This window comes from Pterocles gutturalis, unplaced genomic scaffold, assembly GCF_000699245.1.
Source record: "Pterocles gutturalis isolate BGI_N339 unplaced genomic scaffold, ASM69924v1 scaffold20425, whole genome shotgun sequence".
In the NCBI taxonomy this organism is placed as follows: Eukaryota; Metazoa; Chordata; class Aves; order Pterocliformes; family Pteroclidae; genus Pterocles; species Pterocles gutturalis.
Window position 1 is genome coordinate 12559 of NW_010143970.1, and position 22770 is coordinate 35328.

The following is a 22770-nucleotide window of genomic DNA, read 5'->3' on the forward strand; positions in this document are numbered from 1 at the left end:
ATGGGCAGTTAATCATAAGAAACATAAGGTGTCAGAGGAAACACAGGGGAATTTATTTTTCTTCTTACTCACAGAAGTGGAAATCAGAAGCCACATCTAAGGTTTGCTAAAGGACAGTCAAACTGTTGATCTCAGCATCTTTCCCAACCCCTGCCAGCTCCCTATGAAACATGGACTAGATTAACCAGTGTAAGACAATGGTGCAACAGTGTATGCACTCAAAGCTGAACCACTTTAAGTGAACTGATGCAGCATTTAGACAGACAAACCTTTGGTGAGTGAAAAAGCTTCTTTCTCCCTTTGCTTTTAATCAGACCTACCAATACACCAGTTTAAGTCTGAGGCACAAGCACAAGTAGACCTGATTAGACCCTGAACAAGCCAAATAGCACCCAGAACCACCCAAATATGAGCCATTATGATTTTGGATTTGGTCATTGCACATCCACCACTTGTTGGGGACATTTTTAGGTACACCACTGGCTCAGGTATGTCTAACTATATAGTCAAAATAACAAGGACATCAACACAGACTGCAAAACACACCCAAGGAGTCTGGGAAATAATTGTGTGGCTAGACTACCTCGAGCTATGTGCAGCCTTGTCTAGCTGGCTTCAGTAGGGTTTGAGAATGTCTACAGAAGGACTTGCCTCACTGTGAGTTCAGAACAGCCATACCCTCCATGTGAGAAGAAAAGAGGGCAAGCTCTGCAATTGTTATAAATTTGTTGCATAGAAGAAGGCAGTGATGTTAGTCTGGAGAAAGATTCTCTGCTTGTCTACAAGCTAATCCCAAGACAGCAATGTGATTTACTCAGATGAAATTTCTGCTGCAGCTTCACTGAAGTCAGTGGGTACCCGCAGCAGTACAAGGGAGACTATTCCTCTTGACCAGCAGGCAAGCCTGCAGCCTACACAAATGGCAAAGCTTATTTCTTGCTGTTGAATTTTAAGATTCAGAATTTAAAAGCAATGATTTTGAAATTAATTTGGGCAGTGAAATCCCTTATGTTATCTCTAAAAAGTCCAGTCTGTTGGTTGTTTTGTTTGTTAAACAACTCTTTACCTGCGAACAGACCAGCCCTTTGTCAGATCTTTTTTCTACTTTATGACTTTTCTCAGGACTTCTTATCATTTCAAATAGGTAAAATTGAACAAAATCAAAAACAGCTGGTTATAATTTTTCCTTTTTTTTCCCTGTAGACCATTTTAAAAAAAAACAAACACAGAACTATTTATATGTTGACTGAGCTTTCCAAGGTCTTTTTGCTTCTATAAAAATGAAGAAAACAAAAGGTACTGGTTTTGCATTTCTCTTCTGTGTTACTAACAGAGAAACAAAAATTAATTTCATTCCTATTGGTTTCAAGTCCCACAAATTGTCCCTTTTTTGGTCAAAATTATGAACTATCTCAGGCCATTTCCAAACAGATTTCTTCTGTTACTTCCCATCAGACATATTATTTTTTAACCAGCTATAATTAAAATCAACAGGAAGATTCCCACTGATACAAAAGGGAGCTGGGTCACAGAGAATCACAAAAATTTCATCTAGGTTTTTGTGAAAAGAATATTCTCCCTTCTGGCAAAATAAACAAATAAAAGAAAGCATTTCCAGCTTTTATAGGTAAATCAGAGGATACTATCATTCACTAGCATTGATATACTAAAAAAAAAAATATTAAAGTTTTGCTCTCATTCCACTTTGAAAAATCATTGATAGAAAATAATGAAAAATTAGGACTCTTCTATGTCCAGCAAGCAGAAGATTTCAGAATTTTTACTGCCAACATCTAAAACATGTCCAAGGATAGGAGTGCTACTTGATTTTACCTGGAGACGGTGGCATTTGGAATGAACATCCACCACACATCTAAAAAAATTCTGTGCCTGTAAATACTCAACAAAATTCCCCCATCCTTTCCTTAAACATATAATTTCATACAGTTATCCAGATGTAATAAGAAACAAGTCGGTGTTTTTTTCAGATATAAGGTCCCGATCTTAAATATAATTGCATCCAGCCAGACTCCTATGTTCACACAAGACACCACTGGCTTCAGTGGAGCTCCACACAGGTTCAGGTTCTGCTTGCATGGAGTAGTTACCAGATTGAGACCTACGGCAAGACTTGAGAAAAAGATATTTTAAAAACCTCTACATTGTTCAATATACAATAGACATAATTTTCTAAATGTGTTTGGAGTCCTTTATTACAGGCCTCTAAAAATTGTTGTTAGGATTACACATTAAAAATACTAAAGTAATTAAAAAATTATTTTTTTTTCTGTGTTTGCTTGTTTCCTTCTATTGTACCATTAAGCTATAAATAATTTTAGGATAAAATGCCTAGGTATAAATGAAACTGTTAACTGATCGTGTTTGCTGATGTCCCTTTCTCACACTGCCCAAGTTGGCTCCATTAATCCAGCATCTTCTCTTGTTTCTTGCCTTCCTTTTTCTTCTTCTTGGATTCTGTCAAGATAACAATAACCATAAAAAATTATCATTCAGCAGTCACTGCAATAAATTGGATTCAATACCCCTGAAAGCTCCCCTCATTTTCTCTATGCACTTAGGAACTAATTTTCTTTCATCATTCTGAACAAGGGAAGGGAAAACAGAAGGAAAAGAAGAAAAAAAAAAATGAATGGCTGAGGCACTAGAGAAGATGGGAAGCAGGCTACATGTCCAGTTCAGAACCCTTCCTCTCTGAGCTGCTGACCCTGTTTGGCATGCTAAGCATTGTCTCAGGAACTTGCTTCGAAAATAAGAAAACAGCAGGCAGCTCCTGGAGAAACGGGGTCATGGCTCAGTGGAGAGCTGGAAGAAAGCTTTGCACACATTACCCGCACACATACCCTTCCCCTTCCCTTGCTTCCTTTCTATTTCATTGTTAGTCTTTGGCTTTCTCTGAATATGAGAGCAACTCCAGAGCGCAGTGAGAAAGTTCGCTTGTTTCTTCAGCTTCTCCATTGACAAGCCTTCCCCCTTTGTCTAGGGCAAACACCTATGTACACTTGAGAGGCAATAGAAGCCTGGCCTGGAGTCATTAGAGCATGGTCTGTCCAGCCAGCTGGTACCGATAGGGTAGGGAGGGGATTAAGGAGCATCTGCCGCTCTGACTAATTTGGGGTAAATATGGGAACAATATGTGAAGGTACAAGTTAAAGTTTTTATGTTATGCTACCACCTGTGGTAACTTCCACTGTGCTACAGGGTACCATAGTGTTCTACAGGTAGAGGAATTCACAGAGGAGTCTGAAAAATGAACATGAATTAAGAGGATTAGGTACTCTTTTATCACATGTCACCTTGTAATGGGGGAAATAACGGCTCTTGCTAGAAACATAAATAAATCCTTGTGGATACCACCACAAAACACAGCACACCAGGTACTACAGACTGATGGAAGCTGAGTTCCTGTGAACCATCTTTCCTGGAACCAAACCAGCAAGCAGGTAGAACCATATTTGTCTTAACCTAGACTTTGCTTTCCTTCTTTGAATTTTGCCTTTGTTTCTTCCCTGTCAAAAAACACCTGCCCACAAAAAACCCAGACCAAAAAAAAAAAACAAAAAAACCACCACCAAACAAACCAATGAAAGCCATCTCAGGTTAAATAACAGGTATCACCATGAATGAGAAGACAAGTACATCTGTAGTCCAGAGCCATTCACAGTATCTGGCACTATTTTACAACCTGTCATTCCAAAATGTCTTTTTTTCATTATGTTAATATCTAACTTGTTTTCAGATAAAACCTTTTTTCCCCTATAAAATTTCTGTTTCACCTCCTATCCTTTTCTACTCACATCCTCCACTTCCTCTAATTTTCCCTCTGTATCACTGACCCTCCTGGATTCTGTATTGATTGCGCTCTCTCTCACACTCTCTCTTGCCCCCTTCACCACTTTCTCTGAAAGAAACAGCGGCATTTTATCAATCAGACCAGCACTTGAATCTATAAAATCTACTAAGACACAGCACAAGCAGAAGGGCACTCCGCAGACTTCATCTAAAATTACTAAAAGCAAAGGAGACATAGGAATGAGGGCAAACCACTAACAGGACTTTACTGAAGGGTATGTGCAGTTCATGGTAGGGGTGAAGTCTCCACCAGGAGAAGGTTTTTGGTCTGGAACTGTGTGATGCTGTCAGGTCCCCATCCTCAAAGACTACCTGCCTTGCACTTGACTTGAGGTACCACACAACCCACTGTTTATTCATTTGCACTTGGTGCCTGTGGGTCTATATGTGCTCCTGTTAGCAAAAGCTCAATGCTCCCTGTTGTCTACCTTGTGATAATCTGCCTATCACCCAAACTGACAAACCAGTCTACCTACAAAGACAAGTGATTCTGCTTTGCACCTCAGCAGAGTAAAACCCTTATGCGTGGAACATAATTCCTCTCACATTAAAGGTATTCACATCACCACAGCTTAATCTTTCAGACAGGTAAACTGTATTGATGCAAAGCACATTTGCTCCAAGAAATTACATGCACCTCCAGGGTTGTGGCAATATAAATAAAGAAAAGAAGAAAAGAAGAGAAAAAAGAAGAAAAGAAGAAAAAACAGAGAAAAGGAAAAGAGAAAAGGAAAAGAGAAAAGGAAAAGAGAAAAGGAAAAGAGAAAAGGAAAAGAGAAAAGGAAAAGAGAAAAGGAAAAGAGAAAAAAAGAAAAAAGAAAAAAAAAGAAAAAAAAATAAACCTGCTCAAATGTCCTTAAGCTCTTTTAAAAATCCTACCACAGACAACAATACCCAGGTATCGACCCATGAAAATGTTGCTGTTCATTCTCTCAGGCACAAGGCTGTTCACAGCTTCCCTCCACCTGTGTTGACTATGGTCAGGCTACAGACTACAGTATATCCATGGCTAACTAAGTACAAAGTTGCTTTAAGATGTACTTTGTTAATGTTTTCTCATTGCTCAGACATACTCTTTGCCTCTGTATCATTCAGGCTTGCTTTCATTGTCTTCATCTCTGTTCACCCTACACTACTATTTCAACTTTTATGATATTTTATCTTAGTCAATTCTGGGATCCATGTCACCCTGATCACTTGGTCTACCAAAACTTCCCTTTCCAGGATAGCCAGGCTCGACTGAAAGGGTCACCATGCCAGCAGTACCAACACTGACACCATGCTCAAAAACCCTGACTACTTGAAAGTACAGTGCCAGTTACCTGAAAGCTCAGCAGTCCCATGCCCAAGCACGAGCTGTAGGAATCTACTAGTTAAGTGAGGGAAGGATTCCCTAGGTACACTGTCAAAAATATTCCCATTCAGATTCCTATTCCATACATGAAAATCAACAAAAGTCAATTCAGCTTAGCACAGACTGGATGCAAGACCTTTGGTTCAGCTGCTTCCTACCAGGTCTCTTCACATGGCCCCAGTCTGCCATCAGAAATTATAGTAACCCATCAAGCAATGTCCACCGAAACAGCCTTTATGATGGGGAAGCCACTATGCTGCTCTCCACATCTCACTGGCTCTGAAAAGCAGCTTGATCTCGGCAATGCTCACTGTTGAGCCAGAAGGAAGTAGGAAAAGCAACACGGTGAACAGGGACTGCCCTGAGCAGAACACTGCCAACTGCAAGCACTTTGGGTTAACAGCAGACTCCTTCACCTCACCTACCTGATCAATGCGATATTTGCAAAGACAGAGCCACGAATCTGTGCATCAGCTGTGAGCTGGCTACAGGGAATGTGTTTCCTGCAGACAAGTGCTACCAACAATATCAAGAGCCACTATGACAAGGTGGCTTGACCAGATTAAATCCAAGTTCACACCAGCCCAGACAGAATTTTAATTTGAATCTACTCACTGCACCATTTGCTTTAAAGCTAGGTGGTCCAGTCTTTTTAGTGCTGAGCTAGACACCCGATGGAGGTATCTTTATGAGATACCTGTAGTGGAGTTCAAGATCCGGAGAGGAAGGAGCAAAGTAAAAACCAGGATGAGAACCTTGGATTTCAGGAGAGCAGACTTCAGCCAGTTCAGGGACCTGCTCAGCAGGGCTAAATGCCTCGCTGCAACAAAACTATCCTACAGGCCACACCTGGCTCACAGGCCACAAACTGGAACATCTCAATAGAAAACTATATGAAAGGTATGAAAATATGTTTGATATTAACAGTTAAACACATTAATTTAAATACATTACGTGCCTTATCAAAGGTATTTCTCCTATGGACACCAATAGCAGGGTCAGCACTGAGGTGGGAGTAGGTGCTAACTCTTTCTGTCTCTCAACACTTGAGGGGAGGAGGCTGCTCAGCAGAGGAGCAAAGTGTAGCTGTTTGCCTACTGCTCCAAGTGCACTGTGTGTGTTATTGCTCCAGGCAAACTGTCCTTCCACCTCCAGCGTGTCTCAGCACATAGCCACACTGAGGAAAGCAGCAGCAGGAGCTGCCTTCTCCGCTCTGGACCGGGCTTCCTTCACCTCAAGCAAATACTTGCTAAAGCATCCCTGTGCATCCCTGCAGCAAAACAAAAGTACTGGAAGAGTGAGCTACATCTGCTCCAGAATATTAATGAGGATGACAAAACTGTCCTCAATTTTTGTGTCTGTTTTACAGCACACTTTCCTCCTTCCCTCATCCCACAGCGAGAGGCTGCCTAGCGGGTCATCCTGCACCAGGGCACATCCAAAGAGCAGATTCAGAACACATGGCAGTCCTTGCAGAACACAGCAACCAAGCACTGCACAGCTATCCCACTCCCAGAGCACTTTCAGCGAGATAAAAACACCCACATAGCATTGTACAAATAGCCCTACAAATAGCCCTGCAAGAGTGAACTGTGTTGATGTACACACACTGGATTATCTAATCATTCATCACCTGAATAACTCTATGAATCGTTGTATGCCTAAGAATTATTCACAGGATTGAAAGCTGTGTGGTCATGGATCAGCACTGGACCCACTTCTGGGTGTCCATGATGACTGGCAACAAAAATTCCAGTGAGCATCTTACCAAGTAAACAAATCAATTTGATAAGCAGAACTTTCTTTATGCAATTTGGAATGGCAGCTGCCCTCTTTAAATAGTGTTCTTTATTCTGGAACCTCATACTTACTATGTAAGCAGCAAAGGAAAGTAATTATGTCGAACAGGAGCCACACAGCATTTGAAGCCACTTTTAATGCATAAGGCACAAAAGGGAGGTAATTACATTTTAATGGAAGCCAGGCTTTGCAAGCCACGATTTGCAGGTATTTATTTTCATTTGTTGAGAAGAAGGTAATAGTTCACTCATGGCACTGCTGAACACCTAAAGTCAAGCAGTGTCCCCAGAAGCAATATAAATCATTCGAAATAGCAAAAGCTGTGCTGATGGAAGGTTACAGTAAAGAATTTCATCACCAGGTGTTCAGGACACAGTTTTCCCAGGAGCTAGCACTCAGTCCCACTGAGTACAGAGGAAAGCAGGTTTTCTAAAGGGCTCTCTATCTCTCATTGGGGTAAATTTTCCACAAAGTACCTAGTCACTATGGTGGTGGAAGGCAATGGTGCTGTTGGGTGCAGAGCACTTCTGAAATTTGGGGATGAAATGCCAACTCATGTGGAAGGGAGCAGTCTTGACTTCAATGAAGCCAAGGATTTTATCCCTCGGTGAAAAAAAATCCCACCCTAAAGGGCTTCACCCTGCTCTCTAGTAACAGAAACTGTGCTATCTTGTGATTTCCATGATCATAGAAATAAATCCCTTGATGCCTGAAATACCTTTTAAATATGGTATTTCTTCTGCTTCTGGGGAGAGAGAACCTTTCAGGGCCACCTAATTCTTTTTCCTCCTACTTTCCTCCTTTATACAAAGCATTTGTGTATTCCAAATGAGTTTAGGGAAAAAAAAGCTATATTACAATAGCAATTTTGTTCCAAAATTAATTATTCTGAAAAGCCTCTTTGAGAAACACACAGTTCATCTGTATGGAAAAAAAGCAATACTCCACTAGATAAACAGCAGTAGAAGGCAAGTCCCCAATGAATCAATGACCTTGATGTGACTTTTACTTCATTAATATATTACAATTGATTATATCCCCTATACTTTAGCTCTGTGCTGTTTAATGACTTTCTCTAGTTGTCTGTAAGTGGTTCTCAATTTCTCCACTCTTCCAGTCACTCCTCTCCAGTAGGATTTGTTCTGCTTCTCACTTTGCTAAATTTCCATTTTGGATAGACTTGGATTTGTTCCCAGTTGAACACAAGATGGAACCAATTTGAACCTAAAGGGTGGAGCTGCACCATATAAGCCAGGAAGGCACGCTGCAATGTGTGTTATGAATGGGGGACAACTAGATTTATGCCTGTAACAAACACTAACATATCTGACAAAGAAATGGACCAAAGAATCACTCATGGAAAGTTTCACTCATTTTCTTTCTCACTGGAATTGCAAGAAGAAATAAATGCAGGGAAAAACTAATCCAATTAATTCTAAAACCACCCACAAAGCTCTGAAACAATCTTAGACAGTCAGAAGCCATTGCTTGAACCTGACATTTGGATGTAAGACCTAAAAAATGTTCATTTTTAACATCCCTACATAAAACTCATCAGGAATTACAGGAAGTTTGTTTATTTTAAGAGGTAATTTCTTGAAGCCAAGGATTTTCATCAGAAAAGTTTATTCTTGGTGATTTCCTTCCCCCAAAAATTTAGGAGAAAAAGTTTCAAAATTGTCTACACAGAGACGCATGCATTTTTGGATTTTGCTAGATGGCCTAATTACCCAAAGATCAGGAAAGTTTCATCTCATTTTCTTTAAGTCTGGGTCACATGTATCTAAGATGCTGGAGCCGTAAGAGTAAGTATTTGGAAGATTTCAATGGATAAAATTTTCAAGTGAAGCTTGTTTTGCAACTGGAGACTGCTGAAGGGGTCTGCCGAACTGAAAAGTGATTTCTGGAAGTAACGCACTTGGCTCTTCATGTGATGCTTCTTCTCATCTGCCTCTGGTACATTTGTACTGCTGATTCTGCAGGGTACGGACTTTCTTACTGTTCTTTGTCATGTTCTACAGTCAGCAAAAGAGGGAGCCAGTCCCAGCTGGCTCTTCAGCCATCTATGCTGTACACAAGATCCTTCTTAATGCCAGAGAGACAGGTGCAGGCACAGGCTGATACATTCAGAGTTTACCCTCTGCATTCACATGTCTGCAGGAGACTGCTGAAAACAAAAAGTATTAATAATCCATTTGGAGTTTGGCGTTCACCTGTATCCACAGAAGAGCAAAAAGGTCATACACTGAATTAGTTTATAAGTCAAATTGAGATCAGCAAATAGCTGTGTAGCAGGAAGTTATTTGGGATTTACTGTAGACCCCATAGAGACCTCATTTTATTTAGTTAATTTTTGAAAATCAGACACACGCATTTCTTGGTTGTACTTTCTGCATCTGCCCCAGAGTCTACCCTCAGGGGAAGGGACATGGACTTTGCTTTGATCAGCGCTCCACACTCTGAAAAGCTGCTTGCAAAACTTTCACAGTAAGCGAAGATAGAAGAAAGTATAGAGAGGTGGTGACATGGAAAGTTAGATGGAGGGATAAAGAAGGGGGGAAAAGCTTGAAAGGAAAGGAAGTGAAGAAGTGGGAAGGGAAGGGAAGGGAAGGGAAGGGAAGGGAAGGGAAGGGAAGGGAAGGGAAGAAAAAGAAATGAAGGAACAGAGCTTTCTCTCTGTTTCATTGCTGGGAACAGCAACATTTGCTGATGCCATATCTTTTATCACAGCAAGTCCCACAGCTTCAGGCATTTTCATGGCTCAAGGGCACTAACTAATGCCAAGGAGGCTGGACTGCTCTTGCAAGCCAGGAAAGTGAGACAATGAGCATGTAACAGAACTGGCACACACAAGGCTATTTAAACTTTCACCCACAAAGGTCTGTATTAAACCCCAAAAGAAACTCCTGCCGGCACAAGAGGGTTAAACAAAAACATTTGTCACATCCAGTTTTCCATCTTTTGGGGCAGCACAATAAAAAAAAAAAATACCTGAATTACAAACCAGGGGGTGAGAAACATGGAGATCTAGGTTTCCCATGAAAATTCCCAGTCTTTTCTTTCCAAATACACCTGTAAAAGCTGCAGAAAAACTGAAAATTGAAAAATACTTCTTTCTAAAAGAGATATTTATCTTTCTCCCTCTACTTCAAGCTTTTCCTGCTCCCTGCAATCAGGGCTGTGTCAATCAGATTGATATTGTGTTATGATCTGACAATGCATTCAAATGTTTTATCCAAACAGTATAATTTTTCAAAGGTATAAAACGTATAAAAGCAGCCTCAGCACTACAGTGCAAAGCCTCCAAGAAAAAATAAGAAAATAGAAGCAGAAAAAACATTATTAAAAGACATCCAAACTTTATTAGTTATGGCCTGCACTGGCAGCTTACTAGCAGCTTGAGGCTGGTCCACACTGTAACCATCACGGTGTTTATTTTTCTTATATGGCTTACTCTTGTTCCCGCTTAAATTGAGAAAAATCTTACTTCCTCATGTTATGGCAGCAGGACCCAAATCAGAGAGATGTGTCTCAGAGCCTAAAGTTTCCAGTGAATTTTACTTCTTCTTGAAATAACAAGCCCTGTCCTCAGACCAGCAAGTGGCACAGGGAAGCACAACCAAGCATTCATTACCCAGTCACACCCCTCTCGACCACTATTTCTTCTCTTGGTTTTCACATTTCTAAGCTCCACTAGGCATAAATTATTCATCGCAAAACTGCCTCTCACAATGTTTATGCAGCGCTTAGTACAATGGCACTCTTTTTCAGTTGAGGCCTCTGGGCACTCATGCAATACAAATAATCATGATGATAGCAACAATAATAACAGCCAGCTATGCTGTTCCTACCGGGCATCCACTGCCAGTGTCTGCCCCACAGAGCTCAGATCACTGTATTTCACTGCAGGCTCCTGGTCAGTGCCAGAGGCCATTCTTCAATAAACCTGCCTCATCCTTTACAGCAAGAGAAAAACCTCCCAGTTTTGTCTTTCAGGTTTTTGTTTAACTATCACAGCTGTTTCCTAATATGAGAAAATCCCTAATTTTTGTATCTAATTAGTTTGAGCAGATCCTATTATTCTATCTCCTGTAATACTAATTATTACACTAGCTGCATGCCTGCACAACTAATGAGTCACATTAAAGATGGGGAATTCCGAAACCTACGGAGGGAGATACAGCACAAGTGTTATGCCAAAACAGGAGACACCAGCCTCTTTCAAACAAAAGAAAATCACAGTCCTAACAAGTAATTTCTTCTCCCCCTGTGTCCCCTCCAGCTACTCTTCAGAAGCAGACGTTTCCTTGCTCCACAAAGGCAACACTGAGGGAGGGCACCCCAGAAAAAGCAGATTGCCCAACATGCAAAATGGACGGGGCCACAGGTGATCCTTTTCGTCAGTGCAGCACCCAGTCTGTCTGACCAATGACAGCTGCTTATCAGGTGAGCAATTCATTCAGACATCACCATCAGCTCCTTGACACAGCCAGCAGCCAAGTCACCCCGACAAAGTGCAGTCAGCCTGCCCTGGCAGTACACTGTGAGTAAGGTGGCCTCTCTGCAGGTAAGAATCAAGACTGCTACTGCAGTGCTCAAAAACCGCGTGTTGTTTTCTGCTCCTAGCACCAAAGTAAGGACAGGGATATACCTGCTCATTAATAGAAGTCCAGCTCTATGTTTTGACACCAAGCTCCCTAAGAAGACACAATGTAAATCAGTGTCAAACACTGTCTTAAGTCCACTGATATTACTAAAGTCAAAACCAAAGACCCCAGTTAAAGGCCATAGTTCAGACACTCACCTTGAAGTAAATGGTCATATTCTGATAATTGTAATTGCAGACAAGGAAAGAAGGGAGCAGCAGCTACTAACCAGATCATGAAGCCAAGAGTCAACAGCTCTCAGCTGAGTGCCTGGACCTGCCACTGATACTGTGTATACCTGGAAAATCACTTAGCCTTTCTGACTTTCAATTATTACTTTTCTTTAAATTGTACTTCCTCAGCTCCAAGGAGTGATACGAGGATTAGCCACCCATAAAGACCGATAGATAAAAGAAACAATGTAGTGCAGATTATTTATATTTCACTAAAGTCTTAAGTAAAGCTCTTCAAATGATACAAAAATATTAAAAACACAGGGAGCGTAGTCTTTACCCTGCTGCAGTAGCACACACATTGTGCCAAACACAGGGAACTACACTGACACCTTGCTAGACTCTCAAATGCTACACCTGATTTGCATTATAGGAAAGATTACAGCCACTAACAACTCAGGTAGGTCTTGCCTTTATGAGAGAACCCTTTCCAAATGCTCCATGTTGGAGGATGTGATCTTTGGAAGCCACCCCAATTATTAAAGACAACAGTGGTGTAAGCAGTGTTAATATTTGCCAGTTGGAATTGTTTTCCTATGTGCAAGGACTGAGCTGGGATGAAATAACTCATAGATCAGATATACTGTAAATTGATTAAAAGTTGGGAAAGGAGATTTATTAAAAAGAACTAAATACAGCTAGGTGAAAAATTCATCAGAGAAAAAAGGAGCATAATTCAAAAAATGAAGGGTACATTGCAGAAAGAGCAGATAGACTGCTTATTCTATTTAATTTTATCTTAATCAGGAGAATAAATAGCTAAAAGTACAAGAGATAAGGGGAGAGAGAGAGGAATAATGAGAGCGATGAAAAGAGTGAAAAAAGAAATAAAGCCTATCAGGCAACCCAGCTCAATAAAAATAAACTCATCCTCTCTCAGCAGTTAAAGCAAAATATTTCCTGAATCCTGACAATACTCCATTCTTTTACTTTCTGGCTAGCTGGAACCCGAACAGCCATCAATCAAGTTTGGGTGGTCATGAAGGAGGCCAGATGGAGTATGTCGGAAATGTTTTCTGCTCTTCAGTGCAAGTTGGCCGTTAGAGCAGCCACTCGACAGAAGTGCCTGAGTCTTTCACATCTGTCAAGATAGTTTAGGGAGACCTTAAACATCCCCATCCTTGCAGACACTGACTAGAATATGCAATTGTGTGTGCTAGAGGAGGGGTGGCGACCTTCACTGGGATTTTGTGATAAAAATTATTCTTTCATCCTTTCCAGCCTTTGTGACAGGCTTTCTCATGACCTCATTTGTGCACTAAATACACAAACCACCGTGTCTGGGATATCACTGTCACATTGCGGACAGTGTGTCCAAATGCACGATAGTCAAGAACGAACAACAGTTTTCATCCTGTGTTAACTACACTCTAGCACAGCAGCCCGGGACCGAGCTATTGTCTTCCAATCTGAGAATGCGTCAGCAAAGCCATGGAGAAAAGAGCTTGTCAGAAATCCAGATAAAATCCAAATTCCTGATTCATCATCTGCTGGCCCCCTTAAATTCGATATACAGCACTTTCTCTAGTAATTCTCCTCTCTTTAGTGAGCTCTAAAATGTCTAAGTGTCACAGACTACAATCTGTACTCAGAGTCAGCTGCTCAGAAGAAAAAACACTGAGACAGAGCAATTGCTAATAAGGGAAAAACTTTTTTTTTTTTAAGTTTACAAAATAATGAGGGTGCTTCAAAAAGATTTTAAGGTATCTTCATGAATGCTGACTATGATAAAACAAATCCGTAAGAACACTTAGATCACCAGTTTATGAGCAGGCACTGATTCCCAAGGTTAATTAGTATCTCCTGGTTTAATTTAGCAGTTTTGCCACAGCTCATAGAAGTTCCTGGAAAGCCAAAATATACTTTTATCAGCAAATCTACAAAATGATAACTCTTGGGATTTTTGTGCAGGTGTAATTTTCCTTTCTGTTAAGCATAGAACAAACTTCTATGAAACAGCAGTCATCTTCAAAATAGGTGAGAGGAGAGAGACACAGGATTCATCCTACCAGCAAAATTGCTGCATGTTCATGAGCTGCAAAGGTGGATAAGCAACAGGAGAGCAGCAGTTACAGATTACATCAATTTATTTCCATTATTCTCAAAGAACAGAGAAAGTGAGGAGGAACTTCAGACACCAATTCAGACTAAGGAAATGTGTCAGGGGAAATCTGATACCCAATACTTCTTTGGGCAGGCCTAGAGGAAATAATATGCCTTACACACCTTCTTGGGTTCTTAACTAACTGCATTAATTAATGTTTTTAACTTAAGAGTCAGGGAGAATTGTGAAGATAAAGATATCTGCTCCACATGCAAGCAGTGATCAAAAAGAAAAACATATTTAGGTTATTTAGTGTGTGTAAATGAACAATAAAGGGAGTACTGCAATGATATCTTCTTTTTCAAGACAAATCTGTATAGGACATGCTTGGAATACTGTGTATGGTCCAGTCTCTTCATTCCAAAAATGATTTTGCAACAATAGAAGGAATTTAGGTAAGTCTGGTAGAGAGTATTCTTACAACGGATAAATTGTTATACAATGAACTACTTAAATCAGAGGTTTTAGCTTTAAAATATGGCAAGTGCCAAAAAAGTGAGAGAGGATATATAAAACTGCAAATGATTGGAGAAGCTAAATAGGGGCTTTTACTCACCCATTTACAATATGAAATCAGAGGGCAAAGTGATGTAATGGAGAGGTTACAAACATGACCTAACAGAAGGAAAACTTCAGGTCACAGGAAAGGGGTCAGTCAGGAAAATCATGAAAACAACCCTTTTTCTGAATATACTGGTATTTTTCAGTGCAATATTCTCAGTCAGTTCACATCGGCTTTTGGTACTTCCAACCTATCGCTGTCAGAGATTTATTCAGTGGTGCAGCTCTTGAAGCACACACACACCAGTCAGAAAAGTAACTGGTTAGTGGTAGAACAGATTCCTGTAGTCAATAAGACCCTCATTTATTATTCTGCTGCCAGAGCTCCCAAATGCCAGAAAGCCACTGCTCTGCTACTCCAGGCAATCACAGTAGGAATGTACAGCACTTCATTAGTATTTACAGGTCTAGCTGCATATCGGTACAGACCTTACGCATCACTGTGCCTCAGAAAAAAACTGCTGCTTCCAAATAATGTATCATATGCTTTTTCTCTTGTAGTCTTGAGCCATTGATGCAAAGCTATGGGTGAAAAGGGAAACTAACATGTACCTACAGTCCATTCCAAGTACTCAGACAATAATCTGGATCTTACTTTTCATCTCCAAAGAATTAAATTGGGTCCTTTTCTAACTATAGAATGCATACAGTTTAATTTTTCCTTTATCTAAATGTGGGTGGGGACTTGCCTCCAACCTATAATTTCTTTCACCTCAGAAAGAAAACATGAGCTCTCATTCCAGCCAACATGTCAGCACTAAGATTTTTAACTCAGAAATAAAGTTCAGTAGGGCGCAGAAATAAAGTTCAGTAGGGCATTACATTTCACACAGTACTAATTAGTGTGACTGAATTTCTTACTCTAGTTACTCCTACTGCTGCCAACACACTGTCCAGTGTAGCCCCTATGTAGTTATGCGCACAGATCTGCAATATGGATTTCTTATCTTTAGCTCAGGGCCCAGGCAGGCTGCAAGCCTGTGACTTGAATGCATGCTGCTCCTACTAATGCCAACAGCAGATGAATGAGCAGGTGGCATTCAGGAAGATGCCATGAGACTTCTAACACAAATCAGAAGAGTAGAATTTCTGCCCACAGTTATTATGATCACAAATCTCCATTTGAACTTATTTCTCCTTTTGTATTCTTTCAAATCAAGTGAAGTTGGGTTTTCTAATTATGTCAAACCACATGTTTGCTGCAGTTAGTCCCAATCTGAGTTTCAGTCTCATTTTTAACTCACTCATATCTAGAGTCCATTAAAGTTAACTCCAATCCAGAAATTTCACAAGCTCTGCCTTTAAAACTATAGCTTGAAAACGAGCCTGTACCACCCAACAGCCTTTCTCTCACAAAACGATGGTGCATCAGCACTCTGCTTTGTCTCTTTCTCTCCTTTTCTGACAGCCATTGATAGAATATACTGACTCAGTGGGAGCAGAACAAGGCAGAGGGCTACTAGTGGCTCAAGTGGCAGCAGCCTTCCGGCACCACAACAGGAAGCTTCATTCAATAAACTCCCAAATGCCACTTAGGCATGGAAACTTACTCAAAAACAAAAACAAACAAAAAAAAAAACCCAAACAAACAACAGAGAGTCCTTTCCCCCAAACTAAGAAACAATAAGATGACAGAGCTCAAAGACCCTCCTGCATTCCCACCCAGTCATTTCCACCCCCAAATGAAGATGTTTATTGCTGCCAATTCAACCAAGTCAGCTTGTCTCTGAAAATCTAGTTGGATCCTTTCTGCTTCACAGCTTGTCACTATCTGTGCAGGTTCTAGACTCAGCACTTATCTGATAACTCCATGGATGGTGTGTGAGGAAGACCAGCTACAGCTGTACTGACTGCAAAGCAGATGGATGCATGGACACTCACAGAAAGCATCTGCAACCTCATCAGACCTGTCTCTGGTTGCACAAGCAGAGCAGGCCACCTGAGGGTACCCCTCAGGCCAACGGTGCACCACCATCCATAATTTGAAAATCACTGGTCCAAGTTGTACCTGTCACTCCTAACTACATTTATTTTTATAATTATCCAAGTATTCAGAGCCTGGAATGTGTTAAACCTAGCTGGTGTTAAACAAACGAATGCCAGGGTAGCATAGCTTGTACAATCCACTTAAAACACATTACTTGTGCATCTCAAACCCACAGTTTTAGCTCCCACCATAAATCACACATAACATCTGATACTCCAACAGAAGAGTACATTAAAAAGATTTAATGACTGGAAAGAAAGTCAGTTTGTCTAAGGGACACCTGGAAACACAAATGCAGGGCATATGCTTTTCTATGTGCTAGGAATTACACTGTCACTCGCAGTTAAATAAGGCATATACATTCCATACTCTCCTTCGTGCTATCTTTGAATAAAGAATATGTAACCCCAAAGGTGCCAAACACCTGCATACCCTCTTTCAGCATGCAGTGAGCAGAACATCCCCTCAATACTACCTGTCTAGAAGGAAAGCAGTTCCTATTTCAACTACTCATTATTTGATACCAAACAAAACCTACCTAAAGGGTGTCTTTATCAAAAGACATTTTTGCATTCTACTATTAGCTTGCTCCCATCAATGGGTGAGCTATGAAAAGCATATGTATTCTGGAGGTCTAGAGAGCATCAGCAAACTAGTAGCATTACAGGTGGTCTAAGTTTAAAACTGAAGCTCTAATCTTCAGCTCACTTCTTGTGCATGAGACTGCCTTGACTACACAACTCAGGAACATTGTCTGCCTGGCAAGGGGGAGACAGAAGTGCAGAACTGAGGAAAGGTCATTAAAGTACAATCTCCTGCACTACTGAGCTCCCACTGAAGCACAGAGACTACCACAAATCCAGTGATTGAAATAAACTGGTGTACAGCTTTCAGCAAATGGAATTTACCTTGAGGTTTGGGTTTGGTAAGCTTCCCACAGGGCTTTGAGATTGTGACAGTCTTCTGGCAGTCAGCATTATGAAGGGCTCTCTTTAGGTTCCCAGTTCGAGTCTTCAAGGCAGTATTCAAGTCACATTCTCCCCAGGCTTGGAACTGGTATTTGCACTCCGCTGCAATGAGTAAATAAATGGCAATTTTTAAAACAGAATGACTGAGTGTGAAAACAAAGATGTTATGAGTCTAATAGGATATCACAGTCAGTGCTTGTAGACAAAAGGCTCATGCAACTGAAGACAGGAATCCTAAGAAAACTTTAAAGATGATTTGCAGCAATAATTGCAATCTCCCCCAAAAAATATTTTAAAATTTAATCCTCTTGCTTTTGCATGGATATTGTGTTATTGTCACATAAGTGAAAATACATTCAACTATGAAGATACACAATAAATAATTAAAAAAAACCAAGAAACAACAGCAGCGGGAAATGTCATTCACATGCTATATGGCTGTTCCTCCATTTGTGCGATGCTAAAGGTTACCACATAAGGCTTCAATAGTTTCAAGAACATATTTGCAACTATGAACTTGTCAAGTCTGAAAGCATGGATTGGCTTGGTGAGGTCACAATGATGTCAAAGCCACACAAGCTGCTTACTAGAAAAAAGCCAAGTTTGCAAGAGTAATCAGATCTCAGTCCTGGACGGACATCTTGTCCAGGACAGATCTGACATGTTCTTGCACTGTTACATGTGAACCTTCTGAACTGAATATATAGATGAAATACACTGTCTAAATTCACTCCTTTCACTGCACATTCTGGTAGCCACCCATGTTCCATGCCACAAACTGCACATTGCAAGGTCACGCAAAGCCTGTGGTATAACCATCACAGAGATTCACAGCTCTAAGTGAACACACAACACTTACGTTGCTGCCTTAAATAGGGTTGTACACCACAAGAGAGCAGAGTTCAGCACACTGCTGGAAGACTGAGTTTACAACAAGTAGGTTATATGGACTCTCTGCAGAGGAGTTGCTTGGCTCTGAAGAAGCTGCCTTCTGATGCCTTACATGTTCTAGTTCCAAAGAATTTGAAATACAGGAGTAACCCTTTCACCAAGACATTCACAGAGCTAAGCAGAAAATACAGGCTTCCTGCTCCATACTTAAGTAAAAACCAAAGCAAATTCCTTGAGAGAGCAACGCTTACCTCCAAATTGCTTCTTCCAGTTGCAGGGAATCTTACACTTCTGAGTCTTGGTGGTTTGCTTGCACTCAGCTCCAGTGCGGGTGCCCTCACGTGTCCCCAGGCCACAGTCACCACTGGTGGGAACACAGACGCTCCACTGCCATTCCCCACAGTCAGATTTCTTCACCTTTTTCTCTGGATGAAGACAAGGAACCAAACACAAGCAAGAGAAGTGGTCAGTACCCAAAGCCTGTGAAGAAGTTTCCTAAACTTCACTAAACAGTTACAGCACCTGAAAGGTTGAATAAGGAAGACATTTGTAAAACAATTGCTTTAAAAGCAAAAGGTCTGGCATCTTCTTCACAGTTCTGCAGAGACAGGTCAGCCTCTTTGACTCCAAAGCAGGGTGGATCATTCAAATTCAGTCCCACTACCGTGTCTACTAGCCCACTTAACATATTTTCAAGTGGATTTTCATCTTCAGAATGGGGAATCATCTAGAAACCCTCAGGGATCACTGATCGAAACAGGCAGGAGGACACACTCAGAAAGGACACTCCTCTGTTTCCAATAGCTGATGGCACACAAATATTTTCAGTTCCAACAGAAGCACTACACACTATACAGATTAGAAATGTACATGCTGACATTGTGTATCAGAGGATTTGAGCACCTCTGGAGAACAGCTGTGGGATACAAACTTTTCACTTGGTATACCATGTCCTATTTTATGATAGAATATGAACAAAACTCAAAAGGTGAAAAAAAAAGTACATGGAGAACTGTACTCGAAATGCTGTGAATACAGGTGGGTTTGTTGCTCAGGGACAAAAGTAAAGATCATTATTTCACTTAAATCCTTAAACTGAAGCCTGATGAGAAAAGACCGCAATATTATCAAACCCAAGGGGTCACAAAAATAATTAGTTAGGCCCTTAAAACATCACAAGTAATTTTAAATAAACTTATATCAAATAATTTTCCTTATAGTTCTTGTATATTTACATTCACATCTTCTCATATTTCCATACAGCCACAATAGTTAGAACACTTTTTTTTTTTTAATGGGAACACTAACTCTGATAGACTCACAGGTCATATTAACTCATGTGTAACTAGCCCATAAATAATAAGACCTTGAGAAAAACACCAAAAGACATATTCCTTTAAAAAGTGTTTGACAGATATGAATTTTCCACCCCAGGCCTCTCTGTCCTATAACGAGGTCTGAGTTCATCACTGACAGAAAGCAATTACCACTGGATGTCTGGCTGTCTATATGCAACAGAAATTTAGTCCCTTTCTTTGTAGGAGGATTTCCACATCACACAGCATTGGTGTAGCACTGTCACAGGCAACACTGAACAAGCAACATGATAACTGCTCTTTCATTACTCCTGTTTGGTTCTTCCTAAATCAAGCATGAACCTATTCCCAGAGCAAATTTTAAGCTGCCTTGCAATACCCACTCTGTGATAACTAAGGACTCCAGTCCCTGGGGCTGTCAAGCTGCCAGCTTTCATGGAAACTACTTTCTGTTTTCCTGTTTAATGCAGAACATGTCACAGCCACAAATCCCTACCCTGTATATCAAAAAGTTAACGAATGATCTGAATTTCATAACAAAACCAGAAGCATTTGACATGTTCCCAAACATGCAATCTATCTCAGGGATTAACTCTGAATTACACTGGACCTTACCTGGTTTCTCTTTTTTGCCAGCCTCAGTGGTACTCACAGCTGCTAGAATAAAAACAAGTGCCAGGAGGGCAGCTGTGAACATTCGACGCTGCTGTTGTTGTTGTTGCATTCTGGGAATTAACAAGAGAGAGGAAAAAAAAGGCTGGTTAGTCTGTGAAAAGTGGGATCCCATCTAAAGTGTCGCTACAGCATTTTGGGGAAGCTCTGCTTCAGGACCACAAGACACAAGCAGGTCAAATATAATTAGCCATTGGCAGAATGGGCAATTATCTTAATTCCAGAGAGCATACAAAGCTTTTTAACATTTTCCAGCCTGTGTATCAAATCCCTGATTTACATCGCTGATGTTGTGGATGAGTTTTGCCACAGGAAGTTCAGTTGCTCACCTTCTAGAAACGTGTTAAAGAATTAAGGCTCCCGATGGGCCTGGAACTTCTTTTTTGACCTCTGTCTGTGATTTATTGTGTAAAACTAAACCTAACACACACTTTCTGTTTCACCTTACCTGTTCACGTGAAGTAGGGAATGCTACACTGTCCATCTTGCAAGGGCTCAAGTTCTTATTAGGCTTACTTGACATCTGAAGAGAGCTTCTTTCATGAAAACTTATACAGGTAATACGTGATGTATTATCTTAATAGACATTGGCGTGTTGCTACCCACCTTTTCCTTCCCCTCCAAATTAGTGTCTCTTCCCAGTATAAATTAAGCTAATTGCCTGAAATGCAAAATGGGCACAGAGATAGGACTTGCAAACACAGCTAGAGGCTATCTATAACATGCTAATGAACCCAAAATCTGTATTTGGGAAGCAAATATTCAAATATAAAAAGGTATTAAAAACATTTGCTTTGTGGTGAAACACCAGTTATTAGCCAATCATCAAAAGTCATTCAGACCTGGCTGACTTCAATGGCTTACACATGTATTTCCCTTTCACCTTGCTATAATATACATTGTCTCATTTTGGCATTGTTTATTGGAAAGTAGGGCCATAACAATTACTATGTTAAAAATATGCAACCTCCCCCTTTCCCAGAGACACCTCTCTGGTAGGTGGCCAGATACCAAGACGGTAGACTGGAGATTGCTTAAATAGAAGGTTTCTCCAGCCTTTTTCAAGCCAGGGCCCATGACACTCATGCTATACCAGCCCTCCTAGAGGTGTCAACAGTGCTAACCACTAAACTGGCCTTAAAAACTCAACTAAACTGATGTTACAGGGAGTTTAGAGGCAACCTGAGCTCATTTTGCTGAGTACAGAAACCTTTGGGAAGAAATAATTCTCACCATGAACAAAGAACAAAATGTATTTCAAATTTAATTTGGCAGTCTTCACTATTCCCTGCTGGGAACCTCTTGTTCAAAAGCAACATAATTGTAATTGACAGGGAAAACAGGAGAGAAATCTCAAACACACAGACTTCTAAGTATCCATCCTTAATATTATGCTAGAAGCCAGATAAGAAAATTTAATAGTTTTGTTTAAATAAAGTTCATGTGAAGATTGCAAGAGACCTTGTATTCAAATGTCTAAAGGAGCTGTCATTAGCACCAGTTTGGTTTACTTCAAAATAAAGTACCATTTTCCATCATGAAGAAAGGCCCACCAGCATTTCCAGTGATCTCAAACAGCCCGGAGCTAGAGCACACATGAGTCCTCCATGAGCTTGGGTTTGTTTTTCTTTCATTTGCTCCATGTTTCCGCTTAGAGCCTCTCATGTTTTACAGAAAATGAAATAAATAAATAAAATAAGCAATTAAAAAAAAAGGCAACCTGCCTTTTTATTCATCTTACCTCAGACTGCTTCTCCATAACCACAGCTGCAACTTTATTGAGACACCAAACTTCCCCCCTCAGGCCCTTTCCCTTGGAGAAACTTCAGCACCAGTAGCACCACACCTCACCTCACATCCATTTTCACGACAATTTGTCTTCTCAACTTCTCTCCTCTAAACAACTCACCAGACTCCCTCACTGAAGGAGTGTTAAGTGCTTGGGTGGAAACATACGGAAAGATACAAATACTTCCATAATCTCAAGACACCGTCCCCATACTCTGTCTGGGGATGTCAGGAGATGAGGCAAGGCAGCATCAGTGGGTTTGCTGCACAGGATGTTGGCACATGCAAGAGACACCCACAACGGGCTCAGGGCTCTCTCCCACATCCCTGCTGCCCACCCCAGGGACCTGGGTTGCAGTCACACACACCCCCATGGGCTGAGGGCTGTCACCAGGAGCCATGGATAGCTGTCCCTAGGGGAACTGCCTTACACTAAGTTGACAGCAGACTCAAATTCAAATCTGATTGACATTATTTTCAGCAAAACAGGCAGGGAAAATAGTTGCGTTTTGGAGTGTGAAATGTTCCAGAAGCTCTATAAACAAAACCCCATGGATCCTTAATATAGTATGTTATCCTA

General features: G+C 40.7%; 1 protein-coding gene across 1 annotated transcript; it reads right to left on the minus strand.

Moving 5' to 3' along the window:
* Positions 1 to 2288: 2288 nt before the first annotated feature.
* Positions 2289 to 20454, minus strand: PTN (pleiotrophin). The gene is made up of 4 exons (XM_010084965.1): positions 20346 to 20454; positions 18666 to 18839; positions 17464 to 17625; positions 2289 to 2475 (listed from the first exon to the last, which is right to left on the minus strand). The coding sequence occupies exons 1-4, from the start codon at positions 20452 to 20454 to the stop codon at positions 2423 to 2425; spliced, it is 498 nt and encodes a 165-aa protein (XP_010083267.1). The 3' UTR covers positions 2289 to 2422.
* Positions 20455 to 22770: the final 2316 nt, after the last annotated feature.